This window comes from Equus quagga, chromosome 12 (assembly GCF_021613505.1).
Source record: "Equus quagga isolate Etosha38 chromosome 12, UCLA_HA_Equagga_1.0, whole genome shotgun sequence".
NCBI lineage: Eukaryota > Metazoa > Chordata > Mammalia > Perissodactyla > Equidae > Equus > Equus quagga.
The window spans coordinates 105,784,008-105,801,956 of record NC_060278.1 but is presented as its reverse complement, the minus strand read 5'-3'; the positions used below and the strand labels follow the sequence as shown (position 1 = coordinate 105,801,956).

General features: G+C 53.2%; 1 protein-coding gene across 1 annotated transcript in view; it reads left to right on the top strand.

Moving 5' to 3' along the window:
• Window positions 1-575: 575 nt before the first annotated feature.
• BMP7 (bone morphogenetic protein 7) overlaps window positions 576-17,949 on the top strand; it is an 85,226-nt gene continuing 67,852 nt past the window's right edge. Inside the window, exon 1 of the mRNA XM_046679157.1 lies at window positions 576-1,225. Within this exon, the coding sequence (XP_046535113.1) occupies window positions 808-1,225 (418 nt within the window). The 5' untranslated portion in view covers window positions 576-807. The remainder of the gene's footprint in view (window positions 1,226-17,949) is intronic.

Here is a 17,949-nt window from a genome sequence, read left to right as displayed (position 1 = left end):
CGCTCAGGCCTCCTTCCCAATCCGGACTGCAGTCCGGAGAGGACAGGGTCGGCTCAGATTCCTGCCTCCGCATCCCCGCGGCGCCCGGCCCTGCGCTGGGCACCCTGTGGGCACTCGGTAAATATTTGTGGAGCGCACTAGAAGGAATGAATGAACCCATTGGGTGCAGCAGGGGGGAGGGCGGGGCCGAGGGCAGGTGGGAGGCCGCGGGCGCGGGAGGGGCCCCTGGAAGCCCGTCCTCCGCCTCCTCCTCCTCCCAGGCCCCAGCGCGTACCACTCTGGGGCTCCCGAGGCGGCCTCTCGTGCGATCAAGGGCGCGCAGAGCTGGGAGAGCGACCCCGAGCCCCTGCTCTCGGCGCCGGAGTTCGGAAGAGGGTGGGTCGCCGCCGCCGGAGGGCGAGAGCGCGAGAGGAGCGGGAAAAAGCCGCGCTCGCTCGGCGCCGCCTCACTGCCTCCCCGGCGCTCGCTCTCCCGGCTCCTGGGTGTGCTGGCTGCTCCTCCCACCCGCGCCCGCCTCCTTGCTCGCTCGCTCGCTCGCTCGCTCGCTCGCGCCGGTTTCCAAGCCCCGCGGTGCGCCCGGGCGAGTGCGGGGCGAGGGGCCCCGGGGCCAGAGCTGAGCCGGCGGTGGGGGTCCGCGCAGAGCGCAGCCGGCCGGGGAGGGGCCATGTCCGGCGCGGGCGCAGCGGGGCCCGTCTGCAGCAAGTGACCGAGCGGCGTGGACCGCCGCCTGCCCCCCTCCGCCACCTGGGGCGGCGCGGGCCCGGGTGCCGGGTGCCCGGAGCCCGGGTCGCGCGTAGATCCGGCGCGATGCACGTGCGCTCGCTGCGCACCGCGGCGCCCCACAGCTTTGTGGCGTTCTGGGCGCCCCTGTTCCTGCTGCGCTCCGCCCTGGCCGACTTCAGCCTGGACAACGAGGTGCACTCGAGCTTCATCCACCGGCGCCTCCGCAGCCAGGAGCGGCGGGAGATGCAGCGCGAGATCCTCTCCATCTTGGGTTTGCCCCATCGCCCGCGCCCCCACCTCCAGGGCAAGCACAACTCGGCGCCCATGTTCATGCTGGACCTGTACAATGCCATGGCGGTGGAGGAGAGCGGCGGGCCCGACGGCCAGGGCTTCTCCTACCCCCACAAGGCCGTCTTTAGCACCCAGGGCCCCCCTCTGGCCAGCCTGCAAGATAGCCACTTCCTCACCGACGCCGACATGGTCATGAGCTTCGTCAACCTTGGTGAGTGAGGGCAGGAGGGAGGGGGTGAGCGTCTCGGTCGGGAGGCGCTTTGGGACAGGGAGGGGGCCGCTTCTTACATCCAGCCCGCCCATCTTTCCACTCCTGGCCGTTGGTAAAACTGCAGTGCCTGGCCAAGGGTCTCCTACCCGAGGTCCTAGTGGACCCCAAGCTGTGCGCGCCCCAGGTAGGGCGAGGCGGGTTCATCTGGCCTCTGGGAGATTTGGGGAGGCAAGGACTGCTCCGAAGCCCCCTCGGGGTTAAGTCGGCGGCTGCACCTCTCGGGCAGGAGGCGCCGGGCCAGCCGCGGCTCAGTTCAAAGCGCGGGGCTCGGTCATGTGAGCTGTGCCCGGCCGGCGCGGCCCGCGCTACCTGGATTTAAAGGGCCCTGCTCGGAGAAGCTGCCTTCCCGCCCTTTCTGGGTCCCTCTCAGCCCCGCCTGGTCCTGGCATCGCGGGCGTCGCGCCCCCTTCCCCGCCCTGGCAACCCTACCTGTCCCCTCGCGGTGCGCCCGCCTTAGCGTGCTGCGTGCCCGGAGCGCCTCGGGCCCCTCTCCCGGCCGCCGGGCGCCCCCCTAGCTCTCCGCTCTCCTGGCTGGAGCTGGGGAAGAAACGTTGCCATTGCGAGCTTTCTATTTTAAATATTTAATGATAGGTCCCGGGCGGGCAGAATCCATTTTCAGCGTTTATCACGTGTGGCGCGCAAACCGCGGCTTTTGGCGATTGGGTGGCGCGGGATCTCCAAGCATTCACCGCCGGGGGCGGCCGGGGGACCCGGCTCCCGACTGGAGCCGCGACAGACCCGGCGACCGGAGGCTGGCGCTGCGGCGGGGGCGCAGTGGCTCCCGCTCCATCTGTGCCCCCACATGGACCAGACTTGCTCAAACTAACCCCCGGCAGCGCGCGCAGTAGGGCTGATGGTCAAATATTTGGTTTCCGAGATAACACGCCGCGATAGCGCTGTTTCCTGAGCCGCTTTCATTCTACATGTGTAACTTGCTGCGAAAATCCGAAGGGAGCAGGACGGCAAACACGCCCACGGGCGCTGTGTCAACACGGGAATAATGATACTGAAGCCCCCGCTGGGCCCTGGGGCGTGGATGGGGGCGCGGGGAAGCGGGATCCACCTTAATGCTTCCAGGTCCAGATAAGGTCCCTGGAGTGCTCAGGACGCCATTGTCTGTCCTTAATAATAGCCAAAAATCAAAGAGTGAAATGAGTTTCAGCGAGCAAAGGGTGGGAGGTTTAGATGCCAAAATAACTTCAAGAAAGTTTAAATTATACTACGCAGCCTGTTAGAACGAGGCCGCTCCATATGTCATCATTTAGAACCATCTCCGAGATGGACGAGGTGGAAAAATCAAGGTGCCGGTCATTGAGATTTCCTATGTGCTTGTGGATCGTCCGGTCCCCATCCGTGAACTGGAAATAGATTTTATCGGGTGGGGGCAGGGGGCGGGCGGCACTGGGGCTGGGGCTTAGGGAGTGGGGGCTGGGGTCTGATCTTTCATTGTCAGCACTTTTGTCTATCTGTGTTTTTTTTTTTACCTTGTGTATTTATGGCCTGTACCGGAGACTAAAGAAAAATTCTAAATACATACATGGAAACAAGTAAATTAAAGCAGAGCTCTGTCGCCATCCTGAAGAGGGGTTTAACACTGCCCTTTCTCTGGCGGAGATTTATGGCATCTTCGGGTCTGTTGGGTACCCAGGACTCCCAGTCAATGCAGCAGGTCCCAGTGGTGGCCTTCAGCGCCTGGCTGGGGTCATTAAAAAGGTATTTCTAAGCTCTGGCCTCTGTGGAAGGCTCTGCAAACCCAGTGTGAAAAGTGGCCTGCTTCTCATGGACCAGCCGCACCGTGGGACCTGGGGCTCCCCCACCCCAGAGAAGGACCAAGTTGCTGACTGGCTGTCTCTGGGGACCTTGGGGCAGGGCTCTTTGCTCCCCCTTGGTGGCAGGAGCAAGCAGGGGCTTGTATGAGAAGGCCACAGCTGGGTGGTTTTCCTCTGGCTCTACACACACCTTTCAACCCCGTTAGACCCATTTCTTTCATCTTGAAAGGACAAAGCCCGGCTTGTCTGAGCCTCTTAATCAGTCGGGCTGGCTTTGGGCTTTTGTGGGACGGCCCTGACTTTCTCGGGTCTTGCTTTCTGGAACATCGCTCCAAATTAGATGGCGCAGTGGCTTTGAACAGAGTGCACTGACCTTGTTTTCTTTCTCAATCTGTCCCCAAAACTCGAGGTAATGAGTTGGGTGAAGACTGGACGGCAGTTTGGCCAGTCTTCCTGCCTGTGCTTCTGAGGTTGGCCTTTGATTTCTACTCGGCACCAGCGCAGGAAGCAACTGCCTGTCCCTGCCATCCTGCCCGTGCCACCAGAGTTTCTCTGCAGGAGGAGCTTGGGGGTGGCAGTGGGGGTGGAGGGGAGTATGTAGGAGACTTGTCTAGAGGCTGATTTGCTGAGAAAGCCCACTCTTTTTCCTTGAATTGCAAATCATGATTGATCTGTAACTTACAAAGTTTTCCAGAGGTGCATTTAGTCTCACACTTTACCTGAGTGAGCAAATGTCACTTTTCCGAATCAAACCATTACTTGTTATCATTCGGGGGACGTGGGGGGACGTTGGGGGCCGTGGATGGAGAGCTCGAGGGGAGCCTGACTTTCTCCACCGCACCCTCTGCCCTCCGCGGCATTCCGTCGCTGTTCTGCAGTGCTTGGGGGATCTCTGCCTGAATTCTGACGGCTTTTGCAGACCTGGTGCGTTTAGTCTTCCTTCTGTCTGCACCAAACTGGTTTTTGTTCCTATAAGTCGTTCTCCTCGGAATTCAAGCTTTTTGCCAGGCTGAGCAGGATCTAAACTAGAGAGGGAACTAGAGGAGAATTTACGACAAAACCAGGTGCCGAGAATGAGGACTTCAGGCCGCACCTTATGACAAAGACCAGCCTGGACAATAAAGCCCCGTGTAATGCTAGTGGAGCTGCCAGAGGGGCCCCCATCTTCCCTGCCTGGGCCCCTTGAGTTCAATGGCGAGATTTGTAAACTGGTTTGGATTAACAAGCCCCCGACTCCTCTGTGTACTCTTAATGGAATTCAAAACAGGCTCCCCTCTCTTGACTTGTCCCCAGGCACTGTGAATCCTGCAGGCTGAATTGGGAGATCGTCCCCCACCGTTCTTTCTTTGGAGAAATCCAGCAGCTCCTTTTGGACTCTTCCAAAGAAGCTGGCTGGCATTAAGGGTGTGTGATGCATATTTATCTCCGGTCCAGGTTATGAAGGAACCGAATTTGTATGATCTTCAAAGCTAAATTAAAAAAAGGGAAAGTTGGAAACCTATCCTTATTAGACTCAGGGTCTAAAAGTGGCTTTTGTGAACGGAGCTGAAGAGCAGGGAGAAGGCTGTGCTGTGGGACTTTTATCCCATCTGGCTATCCTTTTTGTTGACAAGTGTTTGGCATTAAGATCTCTCCTTTTGCCCCTTAAGAACAGGCCCTACCACTGTAGAGTATTAGAAAAAGATTCTGTTACAGTTTAAAAATTTCCTTCGGGGAGGTGCTCCGCGAAGGGAGCCGGGCTGCAGGCGTTCGCAGCTGTAACCTGGCTTGTGTTAAAATTTGGAAGGGGCTGTTCCACATTCCAGCGCTGGAGCGCCGGCCCTCGCTGGTGAGCAGCCAGAGGTTAATATAGATGTCACACAGGCTTTTCTCCCTCCTTGCTTTCTTTCTGAGGAGCGCCTTCGCTATAGGAGTGCACCAACAGCTGTGTTTTCAGTAACCCTTTCAAAATCACTTCTTTTAAACCTCATTTTCCTGCTTGTGTAAATCAAAGGTCTTCTCCACCCCCCCCCCACCCCCCGTCTCCAAAGGATATCTGTGACCCAGATTTGAACTTTTTTGATCTTCTTTGTTTTTCCCTTCTGGAATCAAGGCAGGTTCAGGCCAAGCCCCGGATGCCAGCTTGGGTGGCTATTTTTGGTTTTGATCCCGGGGTTGTCATTCGGTTGTGGAGTGGCCCATCGAAGGGGAGGCGGCCCAGAGAGCAAGCGATGTGGGGCCGCGAAGGGAGGAGTCTAGATGCACAGAGAGAAGAAACTGCTTCTCAGACGCAGCTCTGTGAGCGCTGGTTTGGGGGCTGACATCGCATAGTAGGCCATCAAGCCTCTGCTGAGCGAAGCAGCTGGTGTCGGGTCCCCTGACCACGGGGATGCCTGCGATATGAGCGAATGTCACATGTCCGCTGAACTCGGAGACGAGTGATGACTTCATTCCAGGGAGAGTCCCATCTAAGTTGATTGATCACCCCGATGGCTTTAATATCTTTTTTCCCTATTGGGTAAGGTCATCTTTGGCCCGGTGCAGGAATCAGAGAGTCCCAGCACTGCCCCAGCCCCACCCTCCCCGGCCTGCCCATCCGTGTGGCCAGCTGAATAGTTCACATGGAGAGCCCTTTGCACTAAATGGCTGGCCACGTTGACTTTTCTGCGCTCACTCTTCAGACCTAGCTGGGGGCTGTCGACACGCTGGCTTCTTGGCAGGCCGCTTCAGTGCTTCGCCTCAATGCGCTCTGGCAGTGTCACCGGGGTTAGGGCACGGGCAGGGATGTGTGAGACCTGTCATGTTATTGTCAGAGGCATGCGAGGATTAGTCTTTAAAACGTGGTGGTGGGAGAGCGTTGCAGCTGTGTACACTTATTATAAAAGATTTAAGTCCCACTGGTAAAATCAATATATTGAATTGCATGACCCTCTGCTTTTAATTAGTTTAAATCAAATGCGTCAGTGCCATTTTGCCTCCTCTTGCCTTCCCGGGGTGAGGAAATACCAATATTTACAGAGAAACTGTTGATTTGTGGTGGAAATGATAACACATTTAGCTTTACACACCCAAATTGCTCCAACTTGATGGATCCCAGATCAACGTGGAGTGGAGGGGTGACGTCACCAGGGCGAGGGAGCAGGGCGGCGACATCCGTGACGCCGGTTGCCTGGACCCTTGGTGCCGCCGCAGGTGGGTATGTCTGTGTGACGTGCTGAGGATGCTGGCCTTTCAAGGAGCCAGCCAGTTCTTTCATTGCAAGGCAGAAATATCGAGACTCACCCTTATCATCTGAAATCTTTGCTCTTAAGCGTTCTTACAGAAGTGTTTAGCGGGCACTTGCCCGTTGGTTGTTTCGCGTCTCTTCTCCCAGCGCGCTGGGTCCTTTGTATGGGACAGCTCAAGGCACAGTCCTTTATTTATTCCAGAGCTTCAGATGCTATTCTTTCCAATTCCTGAAACAGCTTACGGAGGAAGGGGGGTTCTCTTGCTGCAGACGACCCCGTGCGCGACCGCGGCGATTATGTGAACCGTGTGGTATTAGCTGTGTGCTCAGCTGCAATTGAATTCTGGGTTTTGCAGCAAATGGCATTTGACAAATAATATTTGACAAAAATGTGACTCGGTATTTCTTAATGTGGAACAGATATTTCATAGTTAACCTTCCCCAGTGAAAAACTGCTGGAACCCAGTGTGCAGTGGCGGTGCCGATGGCCAGCAGGGTGCCCGCTGTCTGTTTTCCCCTCTCCCGAGTGGAGTGTTTATGATTTGGGGGGATGTTAGGAGCACATGAAGTTTGACACTTCCTTATGCGAAACTCAGAGTAGCATGTGCTGTGCTGTCCTTTCAACGTTCGTGTCGGAAGGCGTTGTTGGGAGCCGCGCAAAGCCTCCCTGATCCCAGTGGAGTGGATTGAATTAATGACAGCTCTGAGCGCACCAGTTCTAGGGTAATTGCTTCATTGTTTTGGAGCCAGGCTGCTTATAATCCGGTTCCTGTACAAACATGTTTAACGTGTGTTAATGCATTTCCAAACCAGAGCCTCTTAGCACAACCCTGCTTTTCATTAATTGATGTCGGTAGCATGGTACAGTATTTCAAAGGGCCGGCCAAGCATAAACTGTGTTTCCAATTTCCTTCCTTTCCTGTGTTTGGAATGCCAATGTTAATTTGTTCCCATGCAGGAGCGGGGGCTGCCAACTGCGGCTTTCTATAAAGGGCTTCCCAGTGAAGGCTTCCAGCCCTCGCTGATGCTCGGGGCTGCCTGGCCAAGTTTCCTGACACTTTGCAGCTAATTCTGGGTGATATATGGAGTGGGGGGCTGGGGGGCTTCACTGCCGTGTAACGGAAGTTCTTGGTGACAGCAGAGGGTGTGACTTGGCAAGGGAGGATGGAACGGCATCCACAGTGATTCTCTTTAGGCACAACCTAAACCCATGTGTCTGTTTCCACTCTGGTTGCCTATTAGCTGTGTGACCTTGAGCAAATTTCTTAACATCTCTGAGTTTGTTTCCTCGTCTTGTAAAGCTGGATGATAATCCCCTCCTCCACAGATCCTCATGAAGACAAGATCACATCACGCACGTGTGGCACACAGCTGGCGCACAATAGATGGTAACCGTTGGTTTTATTCTCGTGGCTGGATCACCATTCACTTTGGTATGTTCGTCCAAATTTCAGTTTTTGAGTATTTAATCTTAAAATACTGAGATTAAGCCACCCGTGTTATTTTAAAGATGCCGTGAAAATGGCACCAAAGATGTGTGTGTGCGCGTGCACACCCTCCCCTTCTCTTTCAGAGATCGGGTAACTGAAGGAGCACACCAGCTTACACCAGGATAGAGTACACTGCAGACTCTTTCTCTCGATTTTGGCATCCATGGCTATTTAAAAATGTTACTCCTAGGGAAAACAGAAACTTGAGAGAGAAGCGTACAGGAACTCTACTATCTTTGCCACTTTTCTCTAAATGAAAAATTATTCCAAAATACAAAGTTTTAATTTCAAAACATCGCATTACTGGAGTATTTCTTCCTACGCCTTTCTGGAAGATGGTCAAAGTACAAATTGTCTTTTCTTTCAAGGGAGTGACAAGCTCAGAGCATTCATTAACAGAACAGCACAACTTCCCCACTTTTTATTGGAGCAGGTGCAAGCCTGCCCCCCCCAACCCCCGCCCCGCTCCCCCAGCTGGGGTCAAACTACAATAAAGCCCAGTGTGGATTCAGTGTATTTAGAAGCCTCTGGAGACCGGAGGAACGAAAGAGAATGTCTCCGGGGCCTGAGATGAGGGGTGGGCTGTCTCCCTCTCGGCCTCCCATAAATTCCCGTCAGCTCTTCCGAGACTGTGTGAAAAATCTGGCAGAGCGAGGATTGAGTTTCCCTGCATCTTTGCGGTCACGTGTTCTTTCACATCTTTATCTCCCCAGAGCAGCTTTCAAGTTTCAGTCTTTTGTTGTCTGGCTTAATTAAATTTGGCTGTGAATAAAAACTTGCACTGTTTCCAGAATCGAGGAGCTGCATGCTTTTAAGCATTGGAGTTAGGCCTGTGCTGTCTTGTGATGCCAGCCTCTCTCTCTTGCTTTCACGTAGTTTCAAAAAAAAAAAAAAAAAAAAGGAAAATCTAAGCGCGTAGCTTGACAGTTGGCCTAGAATGGTCCCAGGGCTCATCTGCCCAGCACTTTAACAATGTACACAGAGGCAGGCACGTTATCCTGTGGTTTCAATGGCTTGTGTGTGTGTTGGCCTTTGATAAAGGACTCTTCTTGACTTTTTTCAGACATTCTTGCTAAGAAATCCCGCTTTTGCACTGCCTCGCAGAGTTCTCCCAGCATCGAAGGTGCTCAGACCTTGGTGCCTGCGCGTGTGAATGGAGCGAAGACGTTCTTGGGCAGCGTCTTCCCAATGGTTTTCGATCTTGCATCCCCACTAGTGAATTTTCAAGTATAGACCCTAAATAGAATTAAATCCTATAACTGCTACTGTTTTAGGCTAGGTTTTACTTTATAAAACAAAGACTAAAATAGACATGTAAGTAGGAGGCACTAGAGATAAAAAAAATACAAAGTTCTCATGTGAATTCACATTTCATCTAATTATTATTAATTAATACAAAGATTGCAATTTTAATCAATTAGCAAGACAAATTTGATTAACTTCACTCTCCCTAAATCCTTCAATGTGATGGAATTTGATGTCTTTCAAAAATCGTAGTTCAACAGTTTGGGATCAGTGAGCTAAGGTCTGGTCCTGAATTTTGGTTATTTTGATCCTTCGCCTGTCTAGTCAGCATGAATGAAGTCGTCACGTGATAACAAAGAACCCCAGGATCTTGGGAGCTTTTAAGTCACAAAGGTTTGTCCTCTTGTCTTAGGTTTTAGCTCCATCACAGGTGGGTAGGGGGCTCTGCACATTGGCCAGACAGGAGGGGGCTCAGGTCCCCAGGCTGATGGAATTGTCACCCCCTCAGATGTCACCAATTACGGTGCCAGAGGGAAAGGCCATGTGAATTGTGCACCTGGAATGTGGAATTTCCACCTGGAGGTGGCGTGGCCCTCTGCTCCCATTTCATTGGCCAGAGCTAGTCACCTGGTCAAACCTGACCCACCGTGGGCAGAAAATTACAATTCCACCCTTGCTTGGAAAGGTGGGCAGCAGAAAGTGTCTGGGAAATGCACTAGCGACTACCCGCCTGTCGTAGGCAAGAGACTGTCTCCCAAGATGCAGAGATGGAGATGGAACCAGTGAGTGTTTGGCTGTGTTATTAAAACAAGCCCCTTAGTTTTCCATCTCGTCTCCCAGTTACGCAGAGAATTTTGTTGAAGCTCAGCTGGTAAATTTCTATCTTCCCCCGTGTCCACCAGTTCTTGAAATTTACCTAAGTGTGATTGTCATATTTTCCCCCTGTATCCCAAGGGTCCCCTCCTGCCTCCCCCAAGTGCTTGCACCCCATTTTGGAGACCAGCGTTTCTAGAAGCTTCTGCATCACTGAGGTACTCACTTGGGTCGGCAAGAATAACCCTTCTCTCCGGTCCCACTTGTAAAAGCACTCGCCTCTTCAGGACCTGTCTCTCAGCCACTTTGCTACCCAGAGAACTGAGGAGCCTGACGCTGGTCCCAGCTGAAGAGGCGTTTGTCCGGGCTGCGAGGTTGCTGCCTCATCGTGAAGTCGGACCTGGAGCTGGAGAGCTGCTTTTTCTTTCTGGGTCTCGGAGGCACTTCTAGTCCAGGCAGGATCCTGCATGGCTGAATCCAGGAAAGGACTTCAGAGACTCCTTCGTTATCTAAATGCATCGCTGAAATAATTCACAGTGAGCGGGGGGACGGTCGAGATCTCTCTGTGGCAGGAATGGATGGATAATAACCTTCTTGATCAGGCTCATCCTTGAGTTCTCTCAGGATTCAGCAAAGCAAGTGATATCCCCCCTGGAGGGAGGAGGAAGCCGAAGGGGCTCAAACTTGTGTGGCTAGGAAGTGGCGGGGCTGGTGTTTGAATCCAACTCTCGCTCATGGAGAGCCAGCCACTGTTCCTGGCCCCCTGGGGGTGTGGGAATGGGGGGTGGGCCACAAGAAGAGTGGTGTTGAGACCACCAAAGCAGACGCCGAGCTCTTGACCTTGACTGTGGATCTGTGCCCTGCAGAGTGAGATAAAGATGCACAGCACACGTCTTCCCCTTTCAGAGCATCCTGCTTGTGAGAACTCCTCTCTCCTCTGTCTGTATGGCTTAAAAACAATTGTCAGGGCAAAGGGCCCCGAGTGTCCGTGTGCCAGGGCTCCATACTCCCTTGATGGGGAAATTCCAGAGGCAGCTGGAGGTTGGCATTTTGGTAGCAATACCTCATGACACTATAGAAAAGACCGTCTTTACCACGTGAACCAGAATAAATACTGCATATTGTTTGTAAGAGCATAAAATCACCAACAGTTCTAAATGTCCGCGAGCAGGGCATTGGAGACATAAATCTGTAATAAATTTCTGTATAAATTTGTAATAAACCAGAAGGGAATGCAAGGACTTGTTTTTTATGTATCATCGTAGAATCGAAACAGAATGTCAGGAGGGAGAAAGCAAGTTGCAGAAGGCTGTAACCGTTTGTCATTGTGTCAGAACACACCCAGACAAGGGCGCCAGATCACAGTATATATCATTTATGGGTTATTCCTATGTAGTAACACCGTGAAAACGTGGGCAGAGGACCCGCACCAGCCGCCTCGGGGAGGCAGGAAGGGGTGACATGGGGAGAACTTTTAAATAAACTCCAAGTGCTCCTGTCAAGTTTTCTTCCTTTTAATAATTAAGAAACCGTTAGGAAGTGCGACGTGGTACCCGGATTCGATCTTGAAACGGAACAAGGACATCAGTGGAAAACTGCTGCAACCTGAAAATATCTGGAGTTGAGTTACTAGTGACACACCGATGTTAATTTCTTAGTTGTGACGCGTGTCCCGTGGTTGTGGAAGATGTTAACGTTGCGGCAAGCTGAGTAAGGGTGCGCGGGGACGCTACAGTCTGCAACTTTTCTCTAAAACTAAAGTTCTTCTAAAATAAAAAGTTTATTTAAAAAAAAAAGGAAGAAACCACAATACTAACTCTTGTTACCTCTCAGTTGTGGGTACCTGGATATTTGTTACATTTTTCTCTTCATTCTTCTTTGTGATTACATTTTTTCCAACCCCAGCGAACCAGAAAACCCTCCTACTGGAGACGCGGTGTGGCGGCTCTTGGTGGTGTCGCTGTTTCCAGAGCTTGGGTCCCGGAGAGCCGGGCTGTTTTCAGGGCGTTACACCCCAAAGGCCAATAACTAGTCAAGCTACAGACCCACTAACATGACGAGGCTCAGCCAGCGAATGAAAACCCCGCGCGGCTGGGCCCCGAGACCTTTAAAACTCTGTCTGCCTCCGTTCATGGGACCCCTGGTATAAAGCAGTCATTTGTTTATGAGCAAGAAAGAGGGGATGGGGAGGTCGTTTTAGGTCTTTCAATTTTCCTCTTGGTCCTGAACTTTGTAAAATGCCCCCCGCCATCTTCCCCCTTCTCAGGTTCCATTTTCTGACTGATTTGACCCAACATTTGTTGAGAGAGAAGCCCTTAAAAATGGCAGTGGGGCCTCCGAACCTTCCAGGGCTAGTAAATGTTTATAGGGTGGAGGCACTGGCTGGTCATTTCCTTTAGGAGGAAACAATAAATGAAGCAGCTTGCCTTATACCTACTCAAACCCTGAGCTTCTCATTGTCTTAATATACTGGGGGGGGATGGGATGGGAAAGGAGATCCAGAAATCTCTGGGACTCTTGTGGCTCAAATGCCCTAGGAAGTTGAACGTGCCTTTTTAAGGAAGGTTTGGGGTGAGGTCCCAGCCCCTCCCTGTTGACATTTTCAGCAGCACGGTGCTCTGCTGTGGCCCGTCCCGGGCACTGCAGGATGCTGAGCGGCGTCCCTGGCCTCTGCCCCCAGGGGCCAGTGGCGCCCCTCCCCAAAGCTGTGACAGCCAAAAGTGTTTCCAGACATTGCCAGTGTCCCCTGGCGGGCAAAATCACCCCCAGTTGAGAACCACTGGTTTTAGGGGGACTTTCCTCAAACTTGGAAATTGGTTTGAGAGCCTTTCCCGCAAACCCATCGGCCCGTGGGGCGAGCGGGGGAAGCGGCATTTCTAGACTGATGGACGATTTTCCGGTTGAAAGGAGCGCAGATTGCAATCAAAACGTGAGCCCTCTCCTGGGAACCCAGCTCTGCCTGGGTCTGAAACACCCTGGAGACGAAAATGGAGGTCAAATCTCTAAAGAGCGGGCATTGTCTCCTGGGAACCAAAATATTTGCACAGCGCCTTTTGTCCGATGATACCAAAAGGTTATGAAACACACGCTTAAAACTGCTCCCTTTTCTTTTTTTTTTCTCCTCCAACTTCCCTCAGGAGGAAACAGAGAAATAGGGCAAGACTCTCTCACCTTGGTCCCCTCTCAGCAGGTAACTTACTGGGGGGCTCGGGGAGCAGGGAAGCTGCGTCCCCCCTCTTCCTGCCCCTCGACAACCCGTAGAGCCTTAGGGCACAGCCCGCGGGCCAGGGCCGCCTGCTGTCTGTGTTTGTGCAGCCCGTGAGCGAGAATGGTTTTCACATTTTCTGAAAGCCTGATAAATAATCAAAGAAGAATGATATTTCATGACAGGTGAAAGTTAGGTGGGATGCACACTCCGGGGTCGGTGAAGCTTTACTGGCACGTGAGCGTTCGTTCCCACGTTGTCTGGGGCTCCTGGCACGCGGCAGCCACAGAGCTGAGTTGCTGTGACAGAGGCTGTGTGTTCGCAGGGCCTATATCAGTGATGATCTGGGCCATGATGGAAGTCATGACTCCTGCTTCAGGCTGTGTGTACCTTCCACCTGAGAAAGGGTAAAGGATAAAAAAGCTTAAGCGGCATCTGCCTCGTCCTCTGCGGATGTCCAGCGACACACAGACACCGCCCTCCTCCTGGATTTTCGGAGGGGCCCCTCCTAGGTTTTTTGGGGGGGGAGGAAGATTGTCACTGAGCTGACATATGTGCCCATCTTCCTCTATTTTATGTGGGACACACCCACAGCATAGCCTGACGAGCAATGTGAGGTCCAAGCCCGGGATCCGGGCCTGTGAACCCCGAGCTGCCCAAGCCAGTGCACGAACCTAACCACTATGCCACCAGGCCAGCCCTGAGGGCTCCTAGTTTGAGGAAACTCTGATTTAAGCAGCTTTCTCCTCTGAAGCCTTCCCAGCGTCTTTGCCGTGAGGGGCGTGCTATGAGTCCCCACCAAGGCGATGGAGCACACTGTGCGCCCCTTCCTCAGTTTGCTTCATCCCAGCAGCCCCCCCCGTTTTCTGTTTTTTAAAAGGCCCCCTAATATGTCTCAGGAGGTAGTTAAGACGTTGGCTCTGGGGTCGAGCTGCACGAGTCCAAATCCCGCCTCTGCCACTTGTCAGCTTTGTGATCTTGGGCAGGTAATTCCCTGGGTCCCCATGACCTCCTCGGGGTTGGCGCTGGCGCCTGCCTCCTGGGCTGCTGGGAGGTGCGCTGTGCGGGGGCAGGAGGAGAGCTGAGCACGGGCCACATGGCAGCAGGTGCCGGGCACATTAGCTGCTGGCAGCGACGCTGTCACTCGGCCGGCTCTGGAGCTGGCCTGCCTGCACACGTCCTGTGTGAGCTCGCCTCAGCTCCGGGGCAGTGGCGGGCGCTGCCCGGCTTCTGTCACGAGAGCAGGGTGTACGCGGGTCCCACGCCCTGAGCCATGCGGGATGGGGTCGGTGGTCCTTCCTTAGCTGTGATCCCCTGTGCAAGGGGCAACTAGTCTGTTGTGGACTGGGCACAGACGAACCAGGAAGCTGATTTTCTTATTACGAATCCTGTTATACTAGAAAGTCGCCCCTTGCTGATTACAATCTGTGTTTATTGATGCAGTTTCAAGGAAACACCTAACTGTCAGGGCCAGCAATCCGCGAGCCTGCCAGCTTAGGGCACAAACAAGGCCTCAGATTCATACACTCGACTGGGGGCCGGCCTAATCTGTAAAAAGAGAAATAAAATAAAAACTTCACGGGAGAATTGTACCTTTTCCTCTTTGTTTTCTGAACTCTGTTTGTGCCAGACTTCGTGGGGTGGCACTTCCTGTGCCCTAGTTTTTTGCTGTGGACGACTGATGTTTCTCCATCTTAAGTGAGGTCCCGCCCACACCGGCTGCTCATCCGACAGCACAGTTCCCACATTTGCTTTGACGTGTGAGGACACTGGGGCTTGGGGATGACAGGTCACCTGCCCAACTTTGGGGACAGCGGGGTGTCTGGCTTTGAGTCCCAGGTCCCTGGCGCGTGATGTCAGGCAGGTTTCTGAAGGTACTCACTGCCCCAGGCCTCCGTTTCTGCCTTGTGGGCCTGGGCTGCCCGAACACAACACACGCAAGCCGCTTAGACGGCAGACGTTTATTTCTCGCAGTTCCGGGGGCTGGAGGTCCGGGATCCACGCGGGCCAGCGCGGCGGGGTCTGGTCCTCTCCCTGGCCTTGGGGCGGCTGCCTTCTGGCTGTGTCCTCACAGTGCTCAGGCCCAGGTCGCTCCCTCTTTCTCAGGGCACTGATCCCATCGTGAGGTCCCCAGGACGTTGTGTAAGCCCAGGGTCTCCTGGAGGCCCCGCTCCCGAGAATATCATGTTGGGGGTTGCAGCTCCAACACATGAATTTGAGGGGACGCCATTCAGTCCGTAGCAGTGTCCCTCTCATGTGGGGCGGCTCGGGGCCGTGGGACTAAACGAGGAATGGCAGGTGCTCTCCGTGGACGGGGCCGTTCCTCAGGCCGCCTTGGGAGCCCAGCCTGGTTGCGGAGTCTCTTCGGGGCCCTTCTGTGAACATACGGTGGCCTGTGGCCAGATGTCCTGGTTAGTCTGCCAGCTGCCACTCACTGGGGACACCTGTAGGTCCCTCTCTGAGTCCAGTTGAGCCCTTATATCCAAGACTGTGCGTTTCCGTGGGTGGCTTCACGTTTTCAGAGTTATACTTATGTTTTTTACTCAAGTCCTGTTGCAGATTTTGAAGAGGCCTGGACATTTGGAAAAAAGTGTGATGCTGCAGTCGCGCGTTCCACGGGGCTCGGTGGAAGGCAGTGGGTAGGACGGAAATTGGGCAGAATGAAGTTACCCTCGAAATCCCTTAGGAAGCTGCCGCATTGGAGATGGACGCGCACCCTCTCTGCGTGGAAGACCCCACTGCTGTTTCTTCTTCCTGTGTTGGGGCCGATTGCCGCTCGGTTGTTGCACATGAGATGTAATAATTAGCTTAAGTTTAGGGCCAATAGTGTACAAAATGCTTATCTTTAAACATGAGCACCACCCTCAGAGACAGGAGAGGCTACAAGATACGTATCTCCCAGAGCCTGCTCCCTGCTCCTGTGGAGAGGAAGGATGTTCATTTGGGACTTGTTCTAAGTCACAGAACACCTGCCTAACAGTAGTGTCAGCACTAAAAACATGTCATTATCTCCCATAACAGCAAGTCTTCAGGGAAGTGATTCCAAGTTTGGCGTAGCAGCTCAGTGATGTCATCCAGGTACACATGAAATTTGCCCCTTCCCTCTACCATCCTCAAATTCCTCATGCCTGTTACCTCATGGTTACAAGATGGCTGCTGCAGCTCCAGAGATCACATCATCTGACAGGAGAAAGGGGAAGGGTCCAAAGAGCTCTCCTTGGTTGCCTATCTCTTGGTCTCCTGGAAGTTCCCCAGAAGACTTCTCCTTAGGTCTCATGGGCCAAACTGATTCATAAGGCCAGCTCTTGCTGCAAGAGAGGATGGGGAGGTATGAAACTGGCCTCTAGCCAGCACAGTGGGAGGTGGGTAAGGGAAAAGTGTGTCTGAAGGGGTGGTTGGGTAGCCACATTCAAATGATTTCAGTGGTTTCTCTCTCCCTTTGTGGTGGTTGTCTATGTGCTACATAGTTGCATTTACTTAAGTTGTTTGCACCTGTGATTTGTCTCTGCTATGTGCACAGATAAACAGAGGCCCTGAGCTGGTTTTCCGACTCCAGACAGTGCGCGGCTGTGAATGTCCGCAGAAGGTTGGCTGTGGGTCGACGTTAATCGGCCAGGCCCTCTGCAGCGGTGGAGAGACCCCCGTTTCTCTTTAAACTCAAACCTGTCAGGAGCTACAACTTCCACCCTAACTTTGCAGGCTGCGTAAGACTCCAGCCAACAGCCAGTTGTTTGCTGAAAACAGACTTTATTTTATCAGCTGAACCCTCCTGATGGCCTTAGACAAGGGTCACAAGTTCTTGAAAATGACCCGAGGAGGTCAGGAATCGTCCCCTGGGAGGAAGCGGAGGCCGGGTGGGGCTTCGTCTGCGTTCTGCAGGTGGGACAGGTGGCTCCTGTTTCCCTCTGGGTAGGGGATGAACGGATCAAGATACTCGCAGCATTTTAAGAATCCGTGTCATTGTTTGCTGGCCGGGTGGAGCGCTGCGCAGAGCAGAGGCCTGCCCATCCTGGTGGAACCTCCTGTGTACGCTGAGAGTCTGAACTCAGAGTTCTCCAGTGTGCGGGTCTGGGGCGCCTGGGTTTCTTCTGCTTGTTTCCAAGAGAGAGTGATCCAGAGGGTCTGAGTGTACCCTTGGGCCCGCCAGCTGGAGGGGACGGCCAGGGAAAGGAGGTAGAAGGTGTTTTCAGGGTTACTTCTAGGCAGTGTGTGTTGGGTGTGAACAAAAGTACATGCAACCGAATTCTTTGGTTGCAGGCAAAGGAAATCTATTTGCACTACCTTGAGCAAAAAAAAAGAGGAAATCTCTGTATTCCCCAAGCCTTGAGAAGGACACTAGGCCCTTCGAGAATCGGGGGGTTATTCTCTCCACGTCCCTCATCTCTGTCACTGGACAGCTTCCCTCTTACCTCTCTGCCTCACTGGACCCCTCTGCTAGCCTGCCTGTTGGGACAAAGATGGCCACCCACGGCAACTTGTAGTTACAGCTCTCTGACTAGCCACATGCTTGCCTCCTCAGCTTCCTTGGCAGGTTGGAATGGCCAGAGGATGCTGTCCTAACCAGTGAGACACAAGAGGAAATTGGCTAGGGGTAGAATAGGGTAGGATGTGGTTCTGAAAAATATTTTGCTTCCTGATAAGTGACAGCTGAGCAAACAGAACTTTCTGTCCTCTTCTTCCTTTTTCTGCCTTGAATGTGGTTCTGTGAAAACGTGGTGTTTGGAGTCATGGCAGCCATCTTGTGACCATGAGGCAACAAGTCTAAGGATTGAAAGTCAATGTGTAGACAATGGCAGAGCAAAAAGACAGAAGAAACTTGGGTTCTTGATGACATGGTCGAACTACTGCACTCAACTGAAATTCCTGAGGAGAGACTCTTGGGCAGCTCGAATCACATGTTCATTCATGAATCAGTTGGGTCTAGAAGACAGGTCATG